General features: G+C 37.2%; 1 protein-coding gene across 2 annotated transcripts in view; it reads left to right on the top strand.

The window, feature by feature from the left end:
• The first annotated feature begins 2,910 nt into the window (after positions 1-2,910).
• Positions 2,911-14,376, top strand: part of LOC127986041 (DNA repair protein RAD50) — a 224,260-nt gene continuing 212,794 nt past the window's right edge. For both annotated transcript variants that reach the window (XM_052588246.1, XM_052588245.1), the window contains exons 1-9: positions 2,911-3,030; positions 3,337-3,498; positions 3,695-3,778; positions 4,168-4,319; positions 8,032-8,217; positions 9,137-9,341; positions 9,569-9,697; positions 13,148-13,313; positions 13,780-13,973. In XM_052588246.1, coding sequence (XP_052444206.1) covers positions 3,370-3,498; positions 3,695-3,778; positions 4,168-4,319; positions 8,032-8,217; positions 9,137-9,341; positions 9,569-9,697; positions 13,148-13,313; positions 13,780-13,973 — 1,245 coding nt within the window. In that variant the 5' untranslated portion in view covers positions 2,911-3,030; positions 3,337-3,369. The remainder of the gene's footprint in view (positions 3,031-3,336; positions 3,499-3,694; positions 3,779-4,167; positions 4,320-8,031; positions 8,218-9,136; positions 9,342-9,568; positions 9,698-13,147; positions 13,314-13,779; positions 13,974-14,376) is intronic.

Genomic DNA, 14,376 nt, shown 5'->3' with positions numbered 1-14,376 from the left:
TGAGAAACCATACTGACACACTGATGAATGTTGAATGGAACTGTTACCTTGTTTTCAGTTTTCATGATGTATTTCCTCTGCATCTATCTGCAACTTTTTTCCCCCCTTTCAATGCACAGTGGGTGCCAAAATTATTAGAACATTAGCATTTTCACCAGCTTAAAATAGTTTTATGTTTTGCTGTAGTGTGTCAATAGAAAATATCAGTATATATTTCCAAACATTTATTTTCCCATTAATTGTAACAATCCAGTGAGATTTTTGTTTGCAAAAGGAGTCTGCAGCAGCCAGTGCTCCACATAGAGATGTGTCAGCGGAGAACAGGACAACTAGATGAGCCCCAGTGAAGACCTCGTCGCCTAAACAGCAATCAGGACAAGACCACGGGAACCTCAGGCTTGCTTAGTTTGGGACACTTAATTTCCAGTGATATGTGTCTTGATTGCACAGATAGTAATTAAACTGAACTGAGCTGGACGATGACATCACTGAATTCAATGATGAACTGCCTTTAACTGAAAATTGAGAGTTTACTATTGTCCTTTTGCATTATTGACACACTTGTTTCCTATTTGATAATGATACTTTGTTAAAAGCACAATATAAATAAAGGTGAATTGACTTTAAGAAACCTATATAAACTGTGTAAAAAAAAAATAGATAGGAAACAGAAACTAACAAATGTTAATTTGTGCTGCTCTTAAGATATAATCACGTAACTACTTCATAATCCAATCATGCTCAACTTCATTTCATTCATAACTATCTGTTCTCCCACAGTGTGTTAAAATGAAGTGGCAGCCTATAGAAGCTTGACACTGCCCTCTACTGCAAACTATACTGACAGTAAGTTATCGAAACAAATACAGTGTAGTGCATTGAAAGCACAAAAAAAAAAAAGCTTTCCAAGTCATGGTCACTCATTATTATTTATTGCAATATTAAGAAACAAAGCTTTTATCAATCTTCGATCTTGTCCTGTTAGGCCATTTATAAAAGTATTAGATACTTAAACTGTTAATGTAAGAAATTTGATAGAAGTCAAAGTGAATTCAACAAAAATCAAAAGTCACTGCTGGTTATGCATTTGGACATCCAATCCTGGAAAAAGGTGAAACATCGACGAATGAACATCAACTCTTGATTAATTCTCAAATTAAACTTGTGAACCATGACTTTGTGTTTTAGACAGTGTTCTCCAATCTAGCAAAGAAAAAAAAAAAAATCCATAAAAATTCACATACCTGAGTATACATTGGGCCAGCTTCCAAAACACACATGAGAGAAATCACTTACCGAATCCTGAAGGAGAAATCTGATATTGTGCTGTAACAGTCTAAGTGCTGTGCGTGGTTCAACAGCAGCGTCTTGATCAGTGATTTCTGCTGAAACTAATGTCTTCAGAAGCTCTTGAGCGATGAACTCTTTACAGCGGCACATCTGAAGAAAACAGGCCAAGTCTTGCTCAGATATGTGTCATCTCCAACACACAAATCTCATATTTTTACCAAAACTCACCTCCAAGCTTTCAATATGCACATTCGGTACGTATATCTCTTTTATATTCTTTAAAAGATACAGAAAATAATGATTATGGTAATTGTAGAAATAAGGAATATTTATAAAGCATTGTGCTTACAAATGTGAGGAGATGTGCATAATCCATAAGGTCTTGAAGATGATGAATTGCCTCACGTATAGCGTCATCCCCCTTACCCATGTGCTGCAATGCTAGAAAGAAAAAAACAGCACATTTTAATTGTCCATATTACTGTCAAATTATATATATATATATATATATATATATATATATAGGAAAAAAACATTAATATATATATATATATATATATATATATATATATATATATATATATATATATATATATTAATGTTTTTTTCCTATATATATATATATATATATATATATAGGAAAAAAACATTAATATATATATTATATATATATATATATATATATATTTGTAATTTAATTTACAAATAGTTCAAAGGCTTTTAGTTCATCTTCTTTTAAACGTTAAGTGGGACTTCATCTCTGTTTTCTGTAAATCTACAAGTACCTAGTTGGTCCTTACATTTATTAAACAGCAGCACCAAGTGGATAGGTGTAGTATAACAACGACAATACATTTTAGATGATTGTCAGGAAGATCTGCCTGACAAATTATGCTAATGTTAATATAAAAACAGAATATGTGATTTAGAATTATGAAGATTTATTTCACTTAAAAAAATATTTTGTCGTTTTGAGAAATCACCTGATATCAAACATTACTCCACAGACCATATATAACAAAAACCCCCGCGTCAAACGTTTCTCCTGCTCAACATAGGAATTTGGTAAAACAATTTCGTTTCTGGTTTGGACTACTTACAGACGAGAAACAGCATGAGAAGGAAGGTTGTGTAGATCTGAGCGATTGTGTGAGGAGCTTTGCACCTGGAGACTTTCAAATCCTTTTAACCTTTTCACACATGCTTCATGTTTTTCAGTGCCATATTTACAAACCAAACTTTGGTAGCATTAATGTTTAATATACTGAAATGACAACGGGAGAGTTTTATCTCATGACACGAGCATTTGATGTGTTTTTATAAGCTAAACGTGAGCTGCTAATAATTCACCATATTCGTTCTGAAAAGCAATCACAGTTCACAACTACTGAGCTGATATTGGCTATGTTCAAAACAGCTGCTACTTCGTCAAATCCTGTTTTAATGTGGGCAATAAAAAGGGTAATACTACAATTCGTATATTAAATTAAAATTAAATTGCAGTTGTGTGGTCGTAGCTGGAGCTTCGGGTGAAATAAGTGAATATCATTATTTTGCAATATTATGCTATTATAAATCTATTTATTGTTATTTCAAGCGTTCGTTATTAAATTTTGGGATTTGTAGTTTCTTGGTGTGTCATCTGACGGTGAGTTGAATGCGGAAGCACGTCACTGCGCCGACGCGGGAAACACACGAGTGCGTGGAGTCAAAACAAACCCAAGAGATTGAACTACTCGTGTGAGTTATTTTTAGAAAATGCTTTGCCCTGTTAATGTTTTTGCATATTTTGACACCGATAAGCTATCACTACATATTGTAGAAACTTAATTTTCTGTAAAGTTGCTTTGCATCGATTTGTATCGCAAAAAGCGCTAATGTTATACAAATAGACTTGAATTGATTATTTTTTTTAGCCCAGCTGCGTTCTAGAACGACTGCATCGTCTTTATTTGGACGTATTATGAAACTACATATGCCACTGGTCCAAGTAATTTGTATTTTTTGCAACTTCACATGGTTATAGTCGACAATATCATTTTCTAGTTGCTGATATTTAAGTCGACGAACGGGTCCAAAATGTCTAAGATCGAAAAGATGAGTATCCTGGGAGTAAGGAGTTTTGGAGTTGAGGATAAAGACAAACAAGTGATCACCTTCTTCAGCCCTCTGACGGTCCTAGTGGGACCTAACGGAGCTGGAAAAACGGTTGTATATTGTCAATTAAATGCATATATTATGTTTACGTTTCACATAGCCAACATGAAACCTTATGATGATGATTAAATACTTATATTAAACACATTATTAAATAGCATTTATATTAAAGTTCTTCCTACCAATAACTACATATAATACTTTTTTTTACATAAATAATAATGTACAATCTTTTTATGACTTGCAGACCATCATTGAATGCCTCAAGTACATCACTTCAGGAGACTTTCCACCAGGAAGTAAAGGAAGCACATTTGTCCATGATCCCAAAGTAGGTCTTTGACAGGAAAAATGCAAATAAACAAACTGCCAGTCTGCATGTCTTACAGCCCTTTCCCATCAATTATGATAACTATGAGAATCCACACCGATGCACAATATAGATCTATTTATTTTAAACAGCCACTTTAAATGCTAGAGCTCTTGAAAGCAGGAATGGTTCTGATTAGCTGTCAGTGTTTGCATCACTCATCAAATAAATAAATAAATTGAAAGTGATTCTAGCAGTATCGTTCCTCTATGCCATTATCGTTTTAGTTGTGGTGTGTACTCTGCTGTTCTTTAAATATAACTATTTTTTTTATAACTTTGTTATTGTTCTTTGTGTGAAAAACACTGCCAATAACTATGTGTGTTAATGCTAATGTTGGTCTGTTGTAGGATGCCCATGAGACGGATGTACGGGCACAGATCAGACTCCAGTTTAGAGATGTGAATGGCGATCCTGTGGCTGTCCAGAGGTCTATGCAAAGCACACAGAAGGGCAAGAAAACAGAGTTCAAAACCCTTGAGGGAGTCATCACAAGATTCAAGTAGGTTCAACGACGTGTGACAACACCGCTAATAGTGGGCATTTAATATTTTCCTTGCTTTCCTTCGCTTTTAAATAGCTTATAAAAGCAGCGTGCGCATTTTTTGAGTTCACTTTCTAATAGTGGCAATGCGTCGTAAAGCAATTGTACATTTTTTGTTCGTTTGAATTGTCCCTATTTTCCTTGCTTTTCTTCGCTTTTAAAAAGATTAAAAGCATCATGCGCATTTTTCTTTCACTTTTGAATTTGTGGCAGTTAGACGTCAATTGCTTGAATGCAACAACAAAATACAATGTCACTTAAGCCTATTTATAAAACATATAACTTTAACAAAACTATTAAAATTATGCCATTCTGTAGGGCAGGCTATGCTTAATATAAAATAACAAATAAATTGCATAAAGTATGCAAAAATAAAAATAGGCAAAGTATAAATGTATAATATATGTCCAAATGAATAAGAAAAGTAGAACCTTTATTAGCCAAACGAGTAAGAAAGCATACACCTTGATGTCAAATAAAATAAAGGATGAAACAAAGTTTAAATAAAGTAAAAACCAGCAAACAATGTGGAACCTATTAACCCCTTTGCGTGCAAACATCGCTGACGGCCCCAGTTTATTATTGTTTCACTTTCACAGCACATTAAACATCACTGTCTTACTTCATCTGGACAAACTGTGCATCAATGGAAAGTTTAAAGACTCAAGCTTCGATATTTGACCAATATTTTGATAAAACATTGTTGCAGTGACAGATATTTAGTGATTTATGTCAGGAGTGCAAAATAATAAATCCGTATTATGCCACATTTTGAATAGAAATTCACAACTCACTCATATTCAGTCACGTCAAAAGCGGTTTATTTGTGTTCACATAGACTCACTGAACAGCGTCAATAAGGATTTACAGACCAAAGATGCATATCTGCGGAGATATATGGATATATTTACTGATGTTTACTTCATATTTCTTCAGACAGAATCGTCATTTCTATTCATTTTCCACGGATTTACGCGATCAGATGATAAACAGCCTCTCCCAGCGATCTCTGTGTGCGTGCAGTAGTCACAGCTCGTGCGGTGTGTGACTCAGACTCTGATTGGGTCTTTCAAACATCAATCTTAGAGTTTCATATCTGGACACCGCCCCATCGTGTCACATGCTTCCTGCACACTTCCTGGTAGTTATCTGGCCAAAACAACACTGAAACACCTCTGTACACACAAAATATCCGAATAATAAAGCCGCGATTACGATAGTAAAGCTTGGTATGAGAATTTCTTGAGATCTGGGGCGTTTTTATAAAAAAAATCGAAAATGTACATCGGAAATGCTAACTTGTGCAGCGATGAAAAAGGCTACAAATAACATATTTTTACAACAGTAAACGACCAAATTCCACCCCTGATCGCTAAAGGAAGTTATTATAAACACTCGATCGGGGTTTAAAGTGAGTTTTGAGTAAAAGTGTACTAATAATTTCATAAATTGTCAGATGTAGCTTGATGCTAACGTTAGCACCAATGCTACTAATAGCAGGTGCTTTTCTTCTTCATAATGCATTTTTGTCTCAATAATTCACGTAAGGTCGTAAGAAAATGTTTTGTTGTATTTTTATAGTAAGACTTTTGATAAATAAGGGCTAAATGCAAAGAGAGACTGAAGTGAGATCGCTGCTTTGTTGCTTTGTAAAGCCTGAAAAACCACAATCAAGGCTAATAAAGGTGGAATAAAAACAAAAGAATAATGATAAAAGAATAATGCGGATAATGTGTCATACTTGGCGGAGGTGTGAAAGACTCGTTTGGTGAGAACAATACAATCATGATTCGGGCACTTTTCAACAGTGAAACATACACAAAGAGCACAGGAAAGTTTACATGTGAGATCTTACAGAGATGACAAGGGCCATAAATCAATCTGATTAGCCTTCTCTAAAAACACACATGACATGGCCTTAGAAAATATTTCATAAAATTCACAGTTTTACAGATTCGATTATGAAATTTTTTATGAAGTCTTGGAAGACTTGTGGCCTTAGCTACACTGTGTTTTCAAACTCATTTCCTACATCAAAATTTTTTTAAATACATTTAAAACATATGTTTTTAATATTTTTATTTTTGTTTTTATGTTTGAGCTTATATATCTCTATTATCATAACAGTCTGAGTGATTCTGATTCCTGAACAGTAAACTTTAAAGTGTCAGCTTTGTGAACAAAGGTTGATTATGTATCTAGTCAGAAAGAATCATGAGCAGAAACCTTTTTATTTTGGGTATGTAATTTCGGTCTCCATGCCAAAAAAGGGGGGTTACTAGTAAGGGGTTAAATAAGAAAGGAATGTAAAACAAAAATAAATAAAAAAAACTTCCAAAATCACTTTAGATAAACAGCAAAATACTGCCAGACGCAGTTTGTTTCTAAACTAAATCATCCGCCATCGTCTTGTCTCTCTCACCTCACTCTTCTTGTCAGTCAGCTCTCCTCACACTGTTCACTGGATAAATTAAATCTGATCTGTGATGCGACTGTCGTTCTGCATTGAGCAGCTGCATTTAGTTTTGATTTGTAGTTTCTGTTCTTTTACTGAACTAAATGGTTTTTATTACTAGAAAAAAATCAAGACGACGGTGGGGATCTGTGGCACAGTGGGCAAGTGACCTGTCTGGTGTTGCGGCTTAAAACCAACATCACCGTCAGCACCGTCTATCGCGGCAAGCCTAATTTGCAGAAGACATTATTAGGCCTGTCGCAATATAGATAAATCAAAAATATTTTATTTAAAATGTAACATGTCATGATGTGGTTAGACTGGAGTGTAGCCTGTGGACTGCCTGAGGCAGAAAACACCCTCTCCGATGGCACAGATGTCCCGGGAATAAAGAGATAACGTCTCGCTAGAGTGGCCAGCTTTGGGAAGAGCCTTTCATTTGCTTGTGGATGTTTGCGTCGCAAGTGATATTGCATTGTACTTGCACTACTGCTTTATTTTAATACTTATTTTGCAAGTACGTTAACTTCATTGTCCTTTCCGTCGAAATTGGCCTACTTTTCGCTCACTTCGTTTGACTTGCGCTGCTAAATATATCTGTAGGCGTGTGGTTGCGTGTGTCAACGCGCCCAGTAAGTTGACACACACACACGCTTATTTTTCTCCTTCTTTCCAAAGCGCCTGCGCTCCTGAGGCGTCTGTCGTTGCTAAGCATCCATCAGCTGTGATCTCCGTTACAACAACAAAATTTCAGTAATGGATTTCCACCACCCAAAAACTCTTGTTGTAACTCAAGATAAACAAGATTTACTTACGAAGGAAAGTAAAATGGGGAATTTCACCCTGGAGGAAGCTGAGTGAGTTGGTTCTTGTCACATGACCTGGTGCACTTGCGTCATTCTTAAAAGCGGAGATGTTTTTAACTAGATCTGGTGTGGACGAGCTTGGAAAAAAACTTTTTTTAATGATTAAAACCATTGCGCTGCTTAATATTTTAGTGGAAACCATGATACTTTTTTTTCAGGATTTTTAATGTATTCGAAGAGAGAGAAAAACAGCATTATTTGGAACACAATTTTTTTTTCCTTTTTATAAACTTTTTACTACAAATTTTAACTCCCACTTGGGCTTTGGAATTTGTACATCATGGTCCCTGTCTGAAGGGCCACTTGTGCTTGTTTGGCATTAATATGTCTTGATCTCTCTTGTTGTCAGGCACGGAGAGAAAGTGGGCCTGAGCTCCAAGTGTGCTGAAATGGACCGTGAGATGATCTCGGCACTGGGCGTCTCCAAGGCTGTTATCAACCATGTCATCTTCTGCCACCAAGAGGAGTCCAACTGGCCTCTGAGTGAAGGAAAAGCCCTCAAGCAGAAGTTTGATGACATTTTCTCAGCCACAAGGTATGTTGATCTGGACAACAGGTTTCTCACTGAGGCTTCTGTCGCTCAGTCATATGTGACTCTGAAGTCTTAAGGGACAAACTTTCTGAAATTGAGATTTAATCACCATCTGAAATCTGAATAAATAAGCTATCCATTGATGAATGTTTGTTAGGATACTTGTCTGAGATACAAATATTTGAAAATCTGGAACCTGAGGGTGCAAAAAATTTTATATTGTGAAAATCACCTTTAAAGTTGTCTAAATGAAGCAATGTCTATTACTATTCAAAAATTTAGTTTTGGTGTATTTATGTCAGAAAATATACAAAATATCTTCATGGAGCATGATCTTAATATCCCAGAAAAAAAATAAAATAATAATAATAATCTGTAATTTTTTTACTACTTATGACTGGTTTTGTGGTCCAGAGTCTACAAGTTGCATCATATTTTATTTTTTCATTTTACATTATCTCAGACTGCTTACGTTCTCTGCTTTATTTTGTCTTATCAAGAATGTTTTTGTTGGAAATTTACTGTATGTGTTCTTTCTTTAATATCTCTGTGCAATAAACAGTATGTTTTGTAATTGCTTTTACACCAGTATGTGGCGCTAAATGAGTGTTTATTAATGTGTTATTGGAGAGATAGTAATTTTTTCCTTTTAAAATCTTTGCTTAGTTACAACTGAAACAGTGGACATTCATTCTTTGCTTCATTAGTGAAACCCACTTATTATGTCTTTTGAATTATCCATACAAACAAATTGTTTAGCAGCCTAACTGAAACTATTTATTTGTTAAAACCCCAATAAACTAAATTTGTAGTTATTCAGTTACTTTTCTGTACCATTGACTTTTCAGATGTTGTCTTTTACACACATTAAGGTAGCATCACAGATAAATGCCTGAAAATAACCAAAAATCTTTGCTTGAAGGTACATTAAGGTACTGGAGACCCTGCGGGCACTGAGGTTGAAGCAGAGCGGCATTGTCAAAACCTGCCAGACGGAGCTCAAGTACCTGAAACAGAACAAAGATAAAGCCCAAGAGATCCGAGAGCTGCTGTCCACTAAAGAGACTCAGCTGGCTTCCTCTAAAGAAAGTGTCCAACGCATCGAGAGTCAGATAGACCCACTGGAGGTGAGACACAAAGAATCTGAGACACCAACTTTTATGCTGACTCAAAAGATTAAATGCCATGGGATTTTAATTTTATTTTTCTTAGGTCTGTGGCAGTTCATTGTTTTGGAAAATGAATTTTTCAAATTGTATTCAATGTAGGTGATTGTAATGCAGATAAGGGTACAAGTTACAGCATATACCACAGATCCTTTTTAACCAAAACACACTTTCCTCATATTTTTCAGAACCGAATGTATGACATAGACAGTAGTCTCAGCAAAGTGATGAAGTTGGATAATGACATCAAAGCTTTGGACAGCAGGAAGAAACAGATGGAGGATGATAACCGGGAACTAGAGGAAAAGATGGAACAGGTAACCAAAGTAACAAATAAACAAAAAAACCCTTTTCATTAGTTATGAAAGTGTTACTACTATCAGTATTAGTCATAAATTCTAGATAATGATCATCTGAAAGCACAGGAAGTATTGTGCACAGAAAACATGCACAGGATGTTCAATAGTGGATGTTTTTGGTATACTTATGACTTTTTTTCATTTTCTGGTGAAACAAGGGGTTTGCTTTTGCAAGCTCATCTTTCTTTTCAAGTTCTGTCTCTTTCTCTCCTCAAAGATGTATTCTGTATCTTTAAATTATATTAAAACAGAGATACTTATTTATTATTAGTTAATATTAACAATATCTATTGGCAGTCATGGCCTACAGGTTAGAGAGTCAAACTTGTACGAATATCGATACAGCTGGCCCAAAGGACAGTGCTTAATTTGAATAAATAACCCTGTTTAAAATTGAGTAGAAAAGTGCAAAGTTTCTAAAAATAATGAATAGAGATTAATATGCAGGATACAACAAGGTTTAATCTGACCGCAAAGGAACACAACCGGGGTTTTCTTATATAAAGAGATGTTATCCACAAAACATTGCGCAATACGGAAAATATCTGTTAAGCATGTTGCTTATATTTGTCAACCTGGCAACCATGTGCACGCGCTCTCTTTTCACTATAAACATGCTTGCTTTCTGAAAACACCTGTTAGCATGAAGTTTAGCGATCTCCACTTCAATATTCTATTCTCAGAGCATTGTAATTCATCAAATGTTATTTATATGAGAGAGAGGGAGAGGAGAGAGAGAGAGGCTATGCACATACAAATTACCTCAGTTTTGTCACATTTCCCTAATAACAGTGAAGCTGTGGCTTTAAAGGGTTAGTTCGCCCAAAAATGAAAATTATGTCATTAATAACTCACCCTTATGCTGTTCCAAACATGTAAGGCCTCCTTTTATCTTCGGAACACAGTTTAAGATATTTAAAAAAATAATTAGGGTCCTTGATCAATTGGAATAAAACGCTTCTAAACTAGATAAAGGGGCCTCAATATTTTGACCCTTACAAGACACAATGCCATAAAAGGGAGAAAAAAAATAAACTACAGCAATTAATCCCATCTGTCAGCTCTTTAGTTTTCCATTCTTCCTTTTGTGTGACTGACAGAGGTTTGTAAACTGCTGCTGTCACTTGAAGACTGGAAATTTCCACCCCGCATGGCAAAAGCAGACACAGAAGTAGGGTAGTAGGGCTGTGGAAAGATTGCTCTCTCATCTCCTCCTTTTGACAGGTTTATTCCCTATCAAATTAAGGTCTTCTGTACAGTAGAGAGCCCAGTTAAAGTGTAAAGCAGTGCAGCAAAGAGCTCTGTACTAGTTGAGTGCAGGCTTCATGACCACCTTAGAGGAAAGGGCCGTCCTCCTCATCCGTGTGCGTGTGGAATGTGGATTTCTGCGAAAGATTCACACGGTCTCTGCATCTCCATCTTGGGTGCTCAACACACTCAGCCAGAGTTACAGAGTTGTCCAACCCCGAGGGCTGTCCCCACTGTGCGAGGTTCTCGGTCAAAACCGAGAGCGAAGGCTTCGAGTTGCAGTAGCTGGGAAGTCGGGCCTATGCCTGTCTGCTCAACTCAGAGAGGAACCGATGGATTGTCCACAGGCCTCCAGCTTCTGGGGTGAGATGATGGAGAAGGTGTCCCCCGTCCTTCCCCCGCTGTTTTAAGATTCATTAGCGGAAAAGGAAGATGATGATGAAGAAGTGTTGTCGACCATCCTCGAGGCCGAGTATGACTATGATGAAGATGCTATTCTTCAGTCGCGTCCGCCGAGTGCACAGGATGAGAGCTCACCCTCCCCTGTGCAGAAGCATACAGATCTTTTCGAGGTCTGTCGCAGGGGCACGGCTAGACTGTCGATCGACTGGCCATCCCAACCAGCAGATAAGGAGCTGAAAAAGACTTGTATGAAGGAAAGAGACTTCCGTCACGTCTTCCTCCAGCGAAACAGTTTATTCCCGCCATCGCGGCTTGTGTGGCTGAAATGAAGAGGTTTTGGGATAAGCCTTTTTCCCACTGAGTACCTGTTCAGGACTTCTCGAGGCTAGATGTCCAGGGAATGGAGGATTGGGGATGGCAAATCCTCCCCATGTAGAATCATCTGTGGTGAATCATTTGCATCCCAGCTGCAGGGCAGGGCTCTCTTCAACTGGGGCCATGTTGACAGGGGAAATCTGTTTTTCAAAAGATTTATACATTTTCTGTACTGGCCATACATGCTGTGAACGTGACTTCCCTTGTCCCAGTCTATCAAGCGGAGTTATTAGAGGAGATTGGGTCTCAGCTGGACTTCGGTTCACCCAACCCAGCGCTCTGGTAGGAGATATGCGTCATTGCAGATTTAAACCTGCACACGTCCCGTAGAGCAGTTCAAAGTTGTGGTCGGAGTATGGGCTTAGCGGTTGTGAGAGAGAGATCGCTATGGCTGGGTTTGTCAGGCCTCTTTGACAGAAAAAGTGGAGTTTTTGGATGCCCCTATCGATCCAAATGCCGTGTTCAGCAAGATGGTAACAACTATGCGTCAGCAATGCGACCTGCGTAAAAAAAGATGGAGAAGCATTCGAGGTCTGTCTCCCCAGACAGCCTGCAGCTCATCCCTATCACCCAAGCCATTCAAATTTCTGGCCTGCCATTGTGAAATTGAAACAATTGTTAGTAGCCGCAGCTTTTAAATGGAATGTAAATGTGCAAAGTGTTCATGTGGGTAGCTCAAAGTCTAGTGTTCTCGGGAAAATGGCCCATGTTCCCCTGGCGCCCTCCAAAGAATTGTCTCTCCCTCTACTTACGAGGTTTGTTCTGAGAGAGGAAAGACAGAAGTGCGTAAGCATCCCATCACAAATAAAGTGAAAGTGAAAGTCATGACATTTGCCAAGTATGGTGACCCATACTCTGAATCGGTGCTATGCATTTAATCCATCCAACAATGCACACACACAGCATTGAGAAGTGAACACACACCTGGAGCAGTGGGCAGCTATATATCCAGCGCCCGTGGTGCAACAGGGGGTACAGTGAAGAAAGTGAATACCTTTTTTATCCCCCTTGAAATCCTTTATTTGGTTGTTTTCTTGCATGTCATTGGAAAATAAAAGATGGAGAACATCTACAAAAATACTTGTATAAGTAATATGACAACTATAAACTTTGGCAATTATAAACGGGGGGAACGGTGAGATTCCGAGAATGGGACACCATACTTGGCCACGCGTCATGTCACTTTAAACTATTATTTATTACTTATAGTCTGGATAAATTGTTTGTTGTCTGCAATACAATGAATACTAATACCATGTTTACTAAAAATATCACCTAAAAGGAGCATGTATAACCAAAAAACAACAGGCCTAAGACAAAGCCTTGTGCCACACCATTTGTTCATTCATTGAGGAACCCTGACTCTGTGTTGTGCTGTTTTAGGTATTCCAGGGCACAGACGATCAGCTGCAGGACATGTATCAGAATCACCAGAGGACTGTGAAGGAGAAGGAACGGAGACTTGTGGAGTGCCAGCGTGATCTTGAACGTGCAGGCAGAGAGTGCCAAAGGATGAACCGCATCAAATCTGACATGCTAGTTGAGCAAGGTAGTCAGATTTCCCTTTATTTATCAGTGATTGATGTATGTATCTGTTCTCTAATATCCTCAAATTGTTTAGTTGATTCTAATATAAAAAAAAACTAGATGACAAATTATGTTCTTTTAGTATATATTACAGCCTGGCAAAACCATGATTGCTATATAAGTATTACAAGTCATACTTGTATACAAAAAAAAAAATGTGTAGCCTGAATGCACTGTAAGTCGCTTTGCATAAATGTAAGTTAGAGGAAGGTTTTTTGGGGAGATGCATGTAGGAGTAAACTAGGGTTGCAACCATGCATATCTGTACGTTACATCTTTGATTTGATGGCAAAAGAAAAGAAAAAAAACATTAACCACACAAGCACTGGAATGTGGCCAAGTAATTTTTCTCATTACCTATTAGCAGCACATTATGATTTTTATTCATTTTAAGAGCTGTTCATCATAATTTTTGGTTTTGTTTGAAGGACGTCTGCAGTTGGAGGCCGATAGACACACACAAAACATTAAAAAGAGGGACACCCAGGTCAAGAGTTTAGCATCTTTCCTGGAGTTAGAGGGTTATGACCGGACCCCTCTTAATGAGCGACAGCTCCAGAGCTTCCACAGACAAGTCAAAGAGAGAGTGGACCAGGACACAGAGGCCCTTGACCAAACGATGGTATGGTTTGAGTAACCCATGATAATTACTCTATATTATACGTCATTGTGTTGATTAATTTAGTGCTTAACAGAAAGTCAAAATAGAAAATTATGAAATAAAATAGGCACACAACTTAAAAAAAAAAATGGTTATATATGGAGTCAAAATAATATATTTCTGTATATATATGCAAAAAAAATTACGTTTTGCAAAAGAAAATAAAGTTTTGCAAATTAAAATTAAAGTATTGAGGAAATGCTTTTGGGAAATGCAGCCCTGAAGAGTTTTGTAAATAATAGCCTATACTAGGGCTGCACGTTGTGTCGTTTAAGCATCGATATCGCGATGTACGAATTCACATTAAGTCACATCGCAGGATGTGCGATGTAGGCTGTCGTGGTTGATCTGTTATTAATTAACT

This window comes from Carassius gibelio, chromosome B21 (genome assembly GCF_023724105.1).
Source record: "Carassius gibelio isolate Cgi1373 ecotype wild population from Czech Republic chromosome B21, carGib1.2-hapl.c, whole genome shotgun sequence".
NCBI lineage: Eukaryota > Metazoa > Chordata > Actinopteri > Cypriniformes > Cyprinidae > Carassius > Carassius gibelio.
This window is presented reverse-complemented; position numbering and strand designations above follow the sequence as displayed.